Below are 15169 nucleotides of genomic sequence, written 5' to 3' on the forward strand. Positions count from 1 at the left end.
ATTCTCCATCACTAAAGAGATTTGCCCTGGACAACTATTGACATTTGGTCTTTTATACAGATAGTAATTTATAAAAATATATTAGAAGCTTGATAAATTGATTGAAAGATTTTGGGGTAGTTAAAATATCCAAATGTCATTCTATGTAGATCTCATGATACTTTGGTAAAATGATCAAAAAAAGTCTGCTCCAATTCTTCTCTGTTGAGCTCCACCATGGATCTCTATTTTTGCCATCTTTATGTCCATGAGTACCCAATGTTTAGTTCCCACTTATAAGGGGAAACACTTGGTATTTGGTTTTCTGTTTCTGCATTAATTCGCTTAGGATAATGACCTCCAGCTGCATCCATGTTGCTGCAAAGAACATGATTTCGTTCTTTTTTTATTCACCACTTTTTAGTCGAGTAAATTTCTTCCTGTTGACTCCTTTTTGTTTCCCGGGCTTCTGAGATAGGTACTCTTGCGTCAGGCTGATTTGAGTTTGAATCCCAACTGGGCAATTCACTAGTTATGTAACCTCAGGCAAACTACTCATCTTGAGACTCCTTCCAGAAAAAAAAATCTGCCTGCATTTCGCCCACTGCCCACATTTCCAACTCCTGCCCTATCCTTCCACAAGAAGACTGACTTCACTGAAACCATTCATCATTAAGTTTCATTTAAAGAAGAAGTATAATAATAGTAACAACCTAAAGGCATGTAAGGCTTAAATGAGACAACACCTATAAAATATAAGCTCATAATAGTTATTATTATTGTAGGACCCCAAATCTCAGCAGTCAGAATTGAAGTCCTTGTTTTTTTCTCTTTTCTTCCATCATCCTTTATTTTGTTAATTTACTTTCTGCTGCACATTTTTTTTCTTTTCTGCCTTATTTCTCCCATTCTCTTTCCTCTATGAGCCCTTCTTTAACCAATTTTAGTTTCTTTGTTCACTCAATCTTTCTTAAGAGAAAGTTAGCAGGGAGTGGTAAAGACTTCATCAGGTAAGCCAGGAGGCATTATGTCCTTGGGTGGGAAGGGAAGAGTGAGATTTTAAAAGTCTTTATGCTGAGAGGACCTAAAAGATGATGAAGATTCTGGCTGAGCTGGGAACTGGCCCAGGAAATTCTTGGCACTGGGACAGGAAGAGCTGGGGCTGAGATCGGGCTGGGGGACTGAAGTGAAAGTTGGCTCAGAGAATTCTTGGCACTGGGACAAGAGGAGCTGGGGCTCAGATTGGGCTGGTGGGGGGAGTGGCAATTGGGTCACCTAATGGACCTAAATGCTCCCAGAGGAAGTGCTGTTATTAGAGATAGAAAATACTGAAGGAAATTGAGTAAGGGCATGGGGAGATGAGGAGAAGCTGAAAAGAAGACAAATGTAAGAAATAGGAGATGCTGATAGTTTCAAATGCTTATACAAAAAGAGCTACGAAAGTTGATTGATTTCATGATTCAGAACTTTAGCAGAGTGATTTCATGTAAAACCTAAAGACAAATGTCCTTGGGCAGAAGCAGTAGGCAGCAGATAAAAACTAGCTCTTTCTGATGTTTGGCCACAAAGAGGAAATGAAAGATGGGCCAATAATTGAAAATATTTTTCCCTCTCTCCTCATAGACTTTGACATTATGATTTCACATCATAATTTTCAACACATGCATTCAGTGCTTCATAGGTAAAGGTTTTTCTACTTCCCAGCATAAGAGAGACAGCGTTCACACATCTTTTCTCATAATATTACACTTCTAAAACACAGTTGCTGGTGTCTGTAATCAGTAGACATATGTACTGGCAACAGCCTTTTGAGAAGCCAAGATTAGAGTTTCATCTTTTTTGTGAGAAGCTAAAAACTTAATTGGAATGAAACTGAAATGTGGCACTTAGAAATAAATCCAATTAGCTGAACTGAGGCTACCAAAGTGTCAATATGTGGGTGTTGAGTAGATTTGAAGCTCAGGATAACCTCAGTACCTGAAATAAGCAATTCCTTTAAAGAATTACAAAACAATAAGATTTGGCTGCATTTATTTTTTTAACACTACCAGTTTGAGAGACTGGTAATCTCTAATCCATTCCACAAAAGGGCATTTTTAACAAGGATATTATTCACAGAAACATATATTGTTGAACTATTTCTAACAAGAAATATCCATGTATATATAAAGTACTGTTTTATATCCTGGGGAAGATGGAAAGAGCACTACTGCAGTAAAATGTCTGTGGAAGTAGAGGTTGATGAGACAGGAATGTTTACATCTTAGAGGCTTTACATGGAAGCTTCTAGAAATGGCTCTGGGGCCACCCAATGAGGTGGCATGAGGAGATGATTTGGGTGACATGGATAGTGGGTCCTAAGGGAAGAAGAGAGCAGCGAGGCTAGAAGAGGTTGTGTGAAAGATGTAGGAGAGATGCCAAAAGGGAAAGAGAAACAGACTCAACAGCAGACTTTCTCTGGCTTAGGCCATCTGGCAGGGGCCTCCACTGATTTGGCAACTTGCATCTTTGATAAGAAAAATTTAATTTCCCACAATATTACTCATTTATATTTCAGAAGAAAAACCCAGCATCCTTATGAAACTATTATCACCTGTAAATAGAATACATTATAGTTTCCTCTCTCAGTTAGCTTGATCAATGGCCAGCACTGGACTACGAGAGAGAATGAAACATTATCAAGCTATCTAGTATGAGATAGATTCAGGGAAGGATCCAGTCAGGAACCGTTTCAGGCCACTTCTGGCTGCAGTGTGGTCATCGGGGAGTGAGTTTTGAGGCTGAGCTATCAGGAAATGTTGGGGCAGCCATTCATTCCTGCTGCTCCTCTCACCTGCTCTCCCATGATCATCAATCATCTGGGACTCCAGGCATTTCTCTGAGTGCCTGGTATGGGTCATATCACATGGCACTTTGAGTTACAGGTAGTATCACTTACTGAAAAGAGCTCTGGTGTTGCAGTCATACAGACCTAACCGCAGTTTCTGATTCTTCCTCTAACTGTGTACTTTGGGCAGGTTATTTAACCTCTCTGAGGTTTGGGATCCCCTAATTATAGATAATAGTACTGACCTGGAAGGATTAAATAAGATAATGTGCATAAAACATGTGGTACAGCAGGTGGTACTTGGTAGGGGCTTAACAAGTGACCTTCTTGCTAGGAACATTGAACACATATGTTTTGTTGATAAAAGAATCACACATATCTTTTGTAGACTCCCGTCAACTTTTGGACCTTCTATTTGCTGCACGATGGCTTAGTGACATGGAGGAAGAGCAATAGGCTTGAGTAACAACAACAACAAAAAAAAAAAAAGGAAAAGAAATCTCTTAAACAAATGAGGCGGTTTATTTTTCTCTTGGAAGGAGAAGTTCAGAGATAGATAATACAGGGCTATTGTGGCAACTCTATGACACTGTCAAGGAACCGGGTCCCTTCTAACTTCCTGCTCTGCTATTTTTCGTGTGTGAATTTAGTCCCTATGATTGCCCACAGTCCCTAAGGTCCAAGAGGACTGCTCCTCCCTCCTGCAAGCCACCTGAGTTTCAGAAAAGAGTGGGGGAGCACAAAAGGACATATTCTTCCCAGGGACTTCGACTTCAATCGTAATAGTCAGAACTACAAATGTGTCTACTGCTAGCTTCAGAGAGCCTAAGAAATGTGGCTTTAGATATCAGTAAGAAAGAAGGGGAGAATGGATATCGGATATACAATCATTGTCTGCCACGAGTCCCTACTTGGAAATCTCCAGATCATCATGACTGGACCTTTCCTTATTGTCCTCTCCCATTGGAACACACCGCCCGCAGCCTCCCAAAAATTTAAGATAAATCTTAAACATTTAAAAAAATGTGAGTAATATTTGTAATTTAAAAGAGAGAGGCATGGCATTATGGAGGAATCCTTAAAATAAAATTTAGATTTACCCCGAAGTCTATAGTAATGATTACTAACTGTTTTAAGAATGAAAATTCTTTTTTTAAAATAAAAAAATTTATGATGTTTCACATATGAGACTAATTATATTTTCAGTAATTTACTGGTTGACAAAAAGGTATGATGGATTTGGTATAAAAATGTTTTGATGCTGAGTGCAGAAGGATTTGCAAGCAGACCCTTTGCAGTTAACTCAGTGCCACTGCCCTCCATCCCTCACTCCCTCACCCTCTGCCCATCTGGAGGTTTGCACCCAGGGTTACGTACCATGCTGGGATGGCTGAGGTCTTGGTCAACTCTCACATCATCAGAAATTCCTGCAAAGAGCTGTGTAGAGGAAAACAGATATCTCTTCAGCATTTTATATTTAGAGATAGCTCCAATCAGACCCAACGCTCTGCCATAGGGTCTGATATTTTCATGCCTTTGTTAGCTAGATATTCTCCAGAAGGCCGGTTAAATGAAAACGAGTGAAATAAGACATTTGAACAAGCTCATGGACCTTACCCTCTTTCTCTCTGTTAATGACTAACCTCAGGTATCCTATAAACACCCCCACTGGCTTCATCCCAGAACCTCTGGGATGCTCCCTAGAAACAGTTTCCAGTAAACCCACTTTCTTTCCCTGGGACATCCCAGTTGCCTCTTCCTTAGTATATAGCTCTCTGGCCAAAACCCCAGATGGTTGCTGTGTTTTAAATTTCCTTTGGTATTCTACCCATATCCCACCTCAGTCCTCCTCTGACCTAGGCTTCTGCTGCCCCTTTAGGGTCTGCTAGGTAGGGAGGAAAGTTCAAAAAATAATAATACTTTATATGATTTTATAGGAATTTATAATTTACAAAGCATTATCTCATTTAATTTCCGTAACAACCTTTTAAGATTGCTATAACTTCCTCTTTGCAGAGGCAGAAGCAGAGACTTGGTCCAAGTAGCTAATGAGTGACGAAGCTGGGACACACACAATCTGGGGCTTTCTAGCCCAAGGGCTGTCAATCATTTTTCCGCCTATGCCACTGCTAACACATTAAGATGTCACCTGTTCAGGCATATTTTACTTCATATTGGCTAGCAGACAGAAAGATCCTGAGGCAAGGAGGGTCAGATGGGTTTTGACAGTTTGAGGGAGATGGAAAGTTCTGGAGCATAAAGGGAAGCTAAGGATAAGATCTAACGGGGAAAAGAAGGGTGCTGACATTAAGATGGGCAAGAAGTCTGTATAAACATCAGCGTGCATCTTTAACTCTTTGATATGGTTTGGCTCTGTGTCCCCACCCAAATCTCACCTTGAGTTGTAAGAATTCCCACATGTCATGGGAGGGACCTGGTGGGAGGTAATTTAATCATGGAGGTGCGGTTTTTTTCCATACTGTTCTCAAGATAGTGAATAAATCTCATGGGGTCTGATGGCTTTATGAAGGGCAGTTCCCCTGCACATGCTCTCTTGCCTGCCCTCATGTAAGATGTGACTTTGCTTGTCATTTGCCTTCTGCCATCATTGTGAAGTCTCCCCAGACATGTGGAACTGTGATCCAATTAAGCCTCTTTCCTTTATAAATTACCCAGTCTTGGGTATGTCTTTATTAGCAGGGTGTATAGTTCCATTGTGCATATATACCCTTTTTTCTTTATCCATTTGTCTGTTGATGGACACTTAGGTTGATTCAGTATCTTTGTTATTGCAAATAGTGCTGCAATAAACATGTGAGTGCAGGTATCCCTTTAATATACTGATTTCTTTTCCCTGGGATAGATACCTAGCAATGGGATTGCCGGATCATATGGTAGTTCTACTTTTAGTTTTTTGAGAAATGTTCACATTCTTTTCCATAGAGGTTGTACTAATTTATATTCCCACCAACAGTGCGTGAGAGTTCTCTTTTCTCTGCATCCTTGCCAGCATCTGTCATTTTTGTCTTTTTAATAATAGTCATTCTAACTGAAGTAAGATGGTATCTCATTTGGTTTCGACTTGCATTTCTTTGATGATTAGTGGTGTTGAGCGTTTTACCTGTTAGCCATTTGTATGTCTTTATATATAATATATATTTTAAAATGGCATGTGCTCAATTGAAATAACAGAAAACACACTACCCAATGGTTATGTGTTTTGGTAACATGGTAGAATATCACATTCTCTTATTGTCACATAATCTGCTATACCCCATTGTTGGTTCACATAGACATTCTCTTGGCCGTGATTGACTTTACCCTTGCAACTCTCATTCTGCTTTCCTCTACAATAGTGTGACTCTTTTCAAACCACAAATGGGAACTAAGATCCGATCAGAAGACAGAAAGTTTTAAACTAGGATGTTCCTGAATATGTGTGTTTATATTATTTATGTGGCTTCTGTTTGTGAGTTCCACAGAAGTCTAGGCCTGCTTGTCTTTATTGTATAAGTTTAACAGCTGCTTGCATAGTTCTGGGTCAGAGAGCATATTTTCAGGCCACAATGATGAATGATCCACGGGTCACTCAAGACACCAGTTTAACATTTAGGAGTTGATACAGATGCATACCAGGAAGAGCTCAATTGTTAGCAGTGTATGGAGGTGCCCATGAGGATGGGACTGGGATAATCTTGTGAAATATAATCTGATTCCATTTTATTCTGGCAAAACCACACGGGCCATGTAAGAGCGTCTTTTCTGCCTCTCCAGCTCAAAGATGGCCTGGCCTGCTGCCAGTTTTTTTTTTTTTTTTTTTTTAGTTGAGATATAATTTACATGCCATGAAATTCACCATTTTAAAGTGTAAAATTCAGTGCTTTTTAAAAAATATATTCACAGCTGGGTGTGGTGGCTCACACCTGTAATCCCAGCACTTTGGGAGGCCGAGGCAGGTGGATGGCTTGAGGCCAGGAGTTTGAGAACAGCCTGGCCAACAAGGCAAAACTGCGTGTCTACTAAAAATACAAAAATTAGCCAGATGTGGTGGCACACACCTGTAGTCCAAGCTACTCAGGAGGCTGAGGCACGAGAATTGCTTGAACCCAGGAGGCAGAGGTTGCAGTGCGGCAAGATCGTGCCACAGCACTACAGACTGGGTGACAGAATGAGACTCTGTCTAAAATATATATATATATAATATATATATCTCCAAGGTTGTGCAACCATCACCACTATCTAATTCCAGAGTATTTTAATTTTACCCCAGAAAGAAACCTCATTCCCTTTAGCAGTCACTCTTCATTCACCTCTCCCCTTAACCCCTGGAAAACACTAATCCACTTTCTTTTCTATGGATGTGACTGTTCTGTACGTTTCATATCAATGGAATCATACAATGTGTCCTCTTCTGTGCCTGGCTTCTTTCATTTAACTTAATGTTTCAAGTTTCATCCGCGTTGTAAGATGAATCAGTATTTTCGTTCCTTTTTATGCTGAGTAATATTCTGTTGCACAGAGATGCCGTGCTGTGTATCCATTCATCCACTGATGGACATTGGGGTTGTTTCTACTTTTTAGCTGTTATGTGCTACCATGACCATTCATGTACAAGTTTTTGTGTGGACATGTTTTTAACCAAAGGAATGTTGGGGAATACACAGAGAAGGCTATCCTGTGAAGGTTTGTTTGCTGCAGTGGTTCATTGAGAGGCTGCCCTGGTACCAAGCACTTGACCAGAGCTCATGGGACTTCCAAGGAGTGAGATGCTCAGGGCCAGGCAAGCCCCTGCATCCACGTTCCCACTCTCGCTCTATCACCAGGGCAGCAGCCTAGTCTTGCAGTGACTCCTGATGGGCATTAGTACTGTTTGCTGAGGAGGGCGTAGCTTGGTTTAGAAGCCCCATGCAGCCTCTTAACACCTTGGACATGTTGCATCCTCTCTCTGAGCTCCAGTAGTCTCATCTGGGAATTGGAGGTACCAACAGCCACCCTGCAGAGTTTGTGAAAAATGAGAGACAATGCCTGGGAGGTCCCCTGTTCAGGGCAGGGGCTCAACCAGTGGATCTTTATTCTATTAGCAATTGCCCTGTGCAATAGACCATTTGAAGAGGGCACAGATCAAGGGCAGTGTAGACCAAAGCTCTTTGAATGACTTGCCTATTTTATAACTCTTCAAATTACTTTTTTCATAAGGACTCCATAGTTTGCTCAGGCTGTTATAACAAAATACTACAGACGGGTGACTTAAATAACAGAAAATCATTGTCTCACAGTTGTGGGGGCTGGGCGTCCAAGATCAAGGTATCGGCAGATTTGGATTTCTCCTGAGGCCTCTCTCCTTGGCCTGCAGATGGCCACCTTCTTACTGTGTCCTCACATGGCGTTTCCTCTGCTGTCTCTTTGTGTTTCTAAATTTTCTCTTCTTACAAGGTCACCAGTCAGGTTGAATTAGTGCCCACCCTAAGGGCCTTGTTTTAACTTAATCACCTCTTTAAAGGCCCTATCTCCAAATATAGTCAGCTTCTGAGATACTAGCGGTGGAAACTTCAACATATGAATTTTGGAGGAACATGACTTGGCCAATAACAAGCACCCAGGGAGCACCTACTCTCTCCCAGATACTGGGAATAGAAGGAAAAGATTTAGGCCTTTCCCACTGGAAACACAGTCTCTTGGGAGGGACAGAAAAATAAGCAGATAATTGTAAAATACTCTTTGTCCACATACCCTGTCTTTTGTCTCACAATTGCATTTACTGTCTCTGCAGATGTATCATTAATTATGCATTCAGCATTTTGACCACCTGAGAATTCCAGTGCAATCAGCTGAGAACTCTCCAGGTCTTTATCGGCTAAGAGGAAAAAAAATATATCAGAGCCCATTTAGAAACAGGAAAGAGGCTAGCCAAAAGTCCTGAGACACACTACCAGACAGAGGCAAAATAGTCACTAGTTGAGCTTTAAGTTTGCCTTTAGGCGTTTCTTTAGTTTCATTTTGCCAGAGTTTATCTATGCAGCCTCCAAACACAGCCAGCCAGGGGATCCCTGACACTCCCGGTGTGCCCAGCTGCCCAAGTTCAAGTCTGTTCCATCCCTTCCCACATCCAACCATACCTCTCCTATGTCTTTGCTCTCTGCTTGCCAAGGTGATAGAGTATGGAGTTAAAAATTATCGAGCACCTACTGTGTGCTGGGCAATAATTAGACACTTTACATATGTTATCTAGTAATATTTGAACCTCATAATGTTCCTGTTTCACCTCATGATACAAATAAGAGACCTGAGCTAATAACATACCTAAGGTGACACAGTCAGTAAACAGCATCACTTAGATGCAGTTCTTTCACTAAGACCTTCAGACTCTCAGCTATTCATGCAGCAAACAGCTGCTGGTCCCTGTGAAGGTAATGGTCATGATGAATACATTGGTTCTTAATCCACATCTTAGGTCAGGTTTCCCAGAAGCCATTTCTGAGAGGCATTTGGGTGCTTGTGACTTATTGAGGCTGTGCTTTCAGGAGAAGGGAGCGAGGCGGGGGAGGCCGGGGAAGGAAGTGAGCAAGGATGTGCTCTCTGCTGGTTGAGCTACAGCCGGATCCCAGCTCTGAAGTGCAAGTCACTGGATAGAAGTGATTCTATCTTGAGGCAAGGGACTGACCTTTTTTATCCTGGGTCAGTCAGCCACCGGCTGCAGGTTGTAGTGACTGGGGAAGTTGTGCAACCAGTCAGGCCTAATAGCGAAGGGCAAACCCTCAGGGAAGGTGCAGTCATGAGCCTGTAGCTGCCAAGCTTCAGACTGGTAAGGGAAACCTGGTCTGGACACTTACAGCCTCCACCTCTGATCTTCTGCAGTGCTACTGACATTCCAGAAACAGACCCGAAGGAAAATAATACCTTGACCCAAAGCAGTGTGTCTTTCCCACTTCAGGTCCTATGGTAAGTTGTTGCAGGAAATACTTTCACATTAGAGGATAGGAGGTGGGGGCTTTTAGAACCCCAAATTATAGCTATAGACAACTGTCCAATAATACTGCCTTAAGTCCAATAGCATTGATAGTTTAACAAAGTGGTTTTTTTGTGTACATTATTCATTTGATCATCGCAGCAACTTAGGAAGCCGATGGCAGGTTTCAATAGCCTCATTTTGCAGGGAGGTTAAGTGGTTCATTCTCAGATGTTGAATGTGATAAAGATGGACCTAAAACTTGCTTCTGACTTGAGCTTGAATGCCCCTTCTATGTTCCATACACAGTCTGGGTGAGATGGACACTGGAAAGGACATAATATCCCACTTAGGGTGACCAGCCATCCAGGTTTGTCCAGGACTTTTCTGGTTTGAAAACTGAAAGTCCCACTTTCAGGAAGACTCAGAGCTAACTAACGTGCACAAAGGCCCCCAATACATTTATGATCCACAAAAACATTCTAATTTTAATTTCTTTCAATTACAAGAAAAATATTGATATAATAATAATAATAATGAAGCCAGCCAGGATTATATTCATACTAACATAGTCATAAGATACAATTTTAAATTTGTGTGTGTGTGTATGTCTGTGTGAGTAAGAAGGGACCCTGAAGGCAAAAGTGCCTAGGATCCACAAAGTCATAATTCAGTTCTGGGGAACTGGATCAGTCCTGGGCAGACTGGTGCTGTGGGTTACCTTAACCCCTTAACACCAGAAGAGTAGTTCAGGAACTTTGAATTTTCCATGTGGTGGTTGCTTAAAATCACCAGTGTTTCTCCAAGTCTGTGATTTCCATGTGCCTGGCTGCTTTCCTTCTAATTACACAGCAGTTTCCTGAGTTTGCTTTAGCTTTTTTCGGGAAGGAACTGAGGAGCCCTTCTTTGGGCATTCACAGTGTGCTGTGGGTTCAGCACAATCTCTCTCTCTCCCTCTTGACTATGACCAGACACTTGTCTAACTCATTTTTCTGTCCCCAGCACCAGGCTCAGTGCCAGGCACACTGTAAGCACTCCATGCGTAATTATTGATTGAATAAATGAATTCACTGATGGCCTGATTCTACCGATTGCTTATGATATAACACTGGAATCACAAAACTCCCTGGGCCTCATTTTTTTCATCTGTAAAAGAAATATGTTGGAAGAGATGAACTCTCGGGTTCTTAGGGGCACTTTATGTCATGCATTTGTTATGACAGATCATGTGACTATGTCACTGTCATTGAAAAGTGAATCTCAGTCATGAAACAGTCACAGGTTCTCAGAGTCATTGATGTACTTTCTCTATTTCCCATTTTTCTTTTAGGTCCTTACTGGAAGACAGCATGTCCAACGTTACCTTGAGAAAAATGTCTCCCACAGGAAATGGTAATGTACATGATGTTTCTCTCGCTCAGAAAATTTTAAAATTTTGGAAAAACAACTCACAGATCTGAATTCTTTAATACAAATATTGAATGCTTAGAAACAACAGTCTAATTTAATTATCATTGCAAAGTTAGGCTTAAGAAAAAGTATATATGCTGCAGCTTTTAGTCATGTAATTGGAATTCAATTTTTTTAAATTAATAAAAATATCTTTTTTTAAATATGACCTTCTTTGTGTTTGGCTCTTACAGGATAAAAGAATTAAGTTACTTAGAATCAAATGACCAGGACTTATTGACTATTACTATGTATTATAAAAACAGTCTTCTGTGGGCTTCTAAGATATATTTCTTATGGGGTAAAATGGCCAACCCACTAAATCCTGGCTCAGTTTATCCCAGTCTGGGAGTTCTCCTTTCCCAGGAGCTGGATGGGGCCTCATGAGTGGCACTGGCAGTTTCAGTTGGCACCTGAGCAGCTTTATGTGTTATCTTTGGTGATGGGGTATGGGATCTGTTCTTTCTTGCTGGTACATCCTACTATGAAACAGTACTGCACTTGCCAGCCTAGAAGATTGATGCTGGCCAATCAGACGTGCCTCTCAGGATTTTCAGGTTAACAAGCCCACGCTCAACTCCACACTATTACATCTTCCAGTCTTTCATGTTTCTGTTGATAGAAATGAAGAGCACCACTCAGGGAACCACACGGAAGCAGCAGGATTTTCACGAGGTGAACAAAAGAAGAACTTTCTTACAGGATAACAGTTGGATAAGGAAACGCCCTGAAGAAGAAAAGTAAGCTGGTGTGGAGTGTGTTGGGTGGATGGAGGGGCAGAGAGAGGCATTCTCTGTTTGGGAAGCTAATGCTTATCTGAAAAGTGAATACTTTTCTCCTGAAACACTTTGTTGCATGGTCTAATTTTTGGTAAGACTTAGTAAGCGTAAATAAGTTTCACATCAGAGTTTCAAGAATATCTCTGCCATTTTAAATATACACATACATAAGAGAATGTGAGTCATTACTGAGAGAGAGCCTGGTTATTACCTAGGATGGGTGTTTGTGCTTACTTGGTAAACTGGAAAGAAAACATGACTTTCCAGTTTCCAAAAAGGTAACAGTTAGTCCGGGATTGGACAGTTCCTGCTATGTTGATCATGTCAGCTGAAATAAACAAAAATAGTATAATTCCAAATTTAATATATACAATTTTGATATGTACAAGAGAAATTAAAAAAAATTACCGGCTTATTTTAGTGCCATCTACTTCCAGGTGCTGGGAAGGTGAGATATATGGTATTACTTTGTAAGTGCTTACCACCAACAAAGTTTTGTTTGTTTTGAGCGTGCTTCTACTAGCTGAGAGGTTTAAAGATTTGAAAACTACGGCCATAGGCATATAGCCTCATTGCCAATATAGATTTGCAATAGGTATTTGTCCAGTCTGGATATATATGATTTTATGTATATGTTATAAATTATGTAGACATTTTATGATTTCTTTGTTATTAAGCTTGGTGTTAGATACTTTACGTATAAAGCACCACTAATTTTACAATAAAACACAAGGTAGGTGTTATATCTCCTTATTTTACAAAGGAGGGATCTGAGCTCAGAGAAGCTAAGTGACTTGTCTAATGGCACATAGCTATTTAGTGGTAGAGTTGAGATTTTAACATGGCCCATTGTTTTTCCATTACACAAATGTTTCTCAACCAGGGGCAATTTTACCTCCAGCAGACATTTGGCAAGGTTGAGAGACATTTTTGTTGTTAAAATTGAGGAGTGCTTCTGGTATTTAATGTGTAGAGAACAGGGATGCTGGTAAACATCCTATAAATCACAGGACAGCTCCCACACAAAAAATTATCAAACCCAAAGTGTCAATAGTCCTGAAGTTGGGAAATCCTGCATTATAGGATCCTTACTCTAAACTATCTACAAACTCTGCAGATATGGTTATTTGAGGGGCATTCTTGTGAATGTTAAATTTAAAATATCTGTTAATTTCTGTTATTGAATATTATTATTTCAAGGAAATATATGGGTGTTTAGAGATTTAGAGACTCACACTAACTTTTGGAGTTAGCACTATTGGACAACAATCATTTCCTTCCATAAAACAGCATTTATTGCTTCTGTCAGAGCATTTCCAATTTTCTGTAGTGATAGTGTCATGTGAAATGTAGACCATACATTTTGGATTGCCAATATTTACACAGATGAATGAAGATAGAATGTATAAGACAAATCACAGTTGGGAGGAATGTTGCTTTTATGCCAGGCATGCCTCCCCAGGAAAACCCAGGGAAGCCAGCTTGGATGGCATAGGAGCTGCTGAATGCTTTGATGCTTCCCTGATTACCCCGGCCCAGTTCTGGGCTGTGTGTTATAATTCCGCCTCAGATAAAAACATGCCTGGTATCTGCTCCTCTTTCAAAAATTTCAGTAAGAGATATGGAGGAAGATAGGAAAGTTCTCTTGGGGTCTTTGAGACTGTGTATTTGCTGGCATTGTTTCACTTTTACTGTTCATCTTTCTATTTAATTGTCTACTACAGTTCTTTTATAGCTTCATTTAAAATGGTACCAGAAGCCGGGCATGGTGGATCACACCTGTAATCCCAGCACTTTGGGAGGCTGAGGTGGGCAAGTCACTTGGGGTCAGGAGTTCGAGACCAGCCTGGCCAACATGAAGAAACCCTGTCTCTACTTTAAAAATACAAAAATTAGCCAGGTGTGTTGGTGGGCACCTGTAATCCCAGCTACTCGGGAGGCTGAGACAGGAGAATTGCTTGAACCCAGGAGGCAGAGGTTGCAGTGAGCCAAGATATCGCACCACTGTACTCCAGCCTGGGTGACAGAGCAAGACTCTGTCTTAAAAAAAAAAAAGGTACCAGAGTGTTGAGTAATGTTAGTGGAGCATAACCAGGAAAAATGTGGTATTTCAGGTTTCGTTGGGTTGACATGAAATAGGCTCAGTTACTTTCTGCCTTGGCTCAAATCCGAAGGCTTCACTACATGTTTTGATATTTCCTGAAAGGGCCTGTACTTTCAGTTCCACTGTACAAAATAAGAATGATATTACTTTGAGATTTTACATATGAAGGTCGATTGCAGTGTTGACTAGTAGGAAAAGCAATGATTTGGAATGAAAAGATCTGGGTCCTAGACCCACCTCTGTTACTTGCTAACCTTGTGGTATTAGGAAAGCCAGAAAATCCCCAATCAATTTTCTCATCTGTGAACTGGATATGACAGTGTCTTCCCTGCCTAATTCATAGGATTATTTTAACAATTAACTAGAGCAAACTGTATTCTCATGGTTCAAAAGTAGGCTAGGTCTCCTGTGAATTATAAATCTCCTTAACCACAAATATTGGTACTGAGTTTCCCACATTTTATGAAGGAGAACTGTCAAGTCCACCAACATATCCAGACATAATGGGCTTACTTAAACACAATTTGTGGAAAGCTTTTGTATTTGACTTCATGCCAAAAAGGACTCTTCTAATACATATAAAGTAAATGGGCTCATATTCCCACAGCCTGATAAAACAAAACACAACACAACACAATACTCATTCATTGTTGAATCATGTAGAAACCTCATGGGATAAATGATCATTTGTAGGGACAAACTTGTTTCTTTTCTCATGCTCTTTCAAGTGGTGACTGGTTAAAATAGATACATAATTTTGTGTTCTCACAACTGAAGTAAAATGAATTAACCTTGCCAAAAATTGGGAGCTCGCCCGCGTGTCCCTCTCATTTAGTGCTTAGTCAACATTGTGGTAACTTTCTATGTGACATACTTTTGTTCTTTCTTTGCAGAGATGAAAATTACGGTAGGGTGGTGCTCAACCGACATAATTCCCATGATGCATTGGACAGGTGGGTGTTCAGACATGTTACATCATGAGCAGAAACACAAAGATGGTAGTTTTCAGAGAAGACTTGTTCAAGACAGCTGAATATTTGCAGCATGCCTCAGGCTTTCCCCGATGTTCTGGGCATGTGGAGGAG

At 40.6% G+C, this 15169-nt stretch overlaps 1 protein-coding gene across 11 annotated transcripts in view; it reads left to right on the forward strand.

The window, feature by feature from the left end:
- The window catches only part of SCEL (sciellin), a 110282-nt gene that overhangs the window by 7433 nt on the left and 87680 nt on the right, over positions 1 to 15169 (forward strand). For 10 of the 11 annotated variants that reach the window (XM_063650990.1, XM_054446863.2, XM_063650994.1 and 7 more), the window contains exons 2-4: positions 11083 to 11144; positions 11824 to 11941; positions 14978 to 15037. In XM_063650990.1, the coding sequence (XP_063507060.1) occupies positions 11102 to 11144; positions 11824 to 11941; positions 14978 to 15037 (221 nt within the window). In that variant the 5' untranslated portion in view covers positions 11083 to 11101. Of the gene's footprint in view, positions 1 to 9661; positions 9746 to 11082; positions 11145 to 11823; positions 11942 to 14977; positions 15038 to 15169 lie in introns of all 11 variants that reach the window. The other variant, XM_063650991.1, reaches the window with a different exon arrangement.

Source organism: Pongo pygmaeus, chromosome 14 (assembly GCF_028885625.2).
Source record: "Pongo pygmaeus isolate AG05252 chromosome 14, NHGRI_mPonPyg2-v2.0_pri, whole genome shotgun sequence".
Taxonomy (NCBI): Eukaryota; Metazoa; Chordata; class Mammalia; order Primates; family Hominidae; genus Pongo; species Pongo pygmaeus.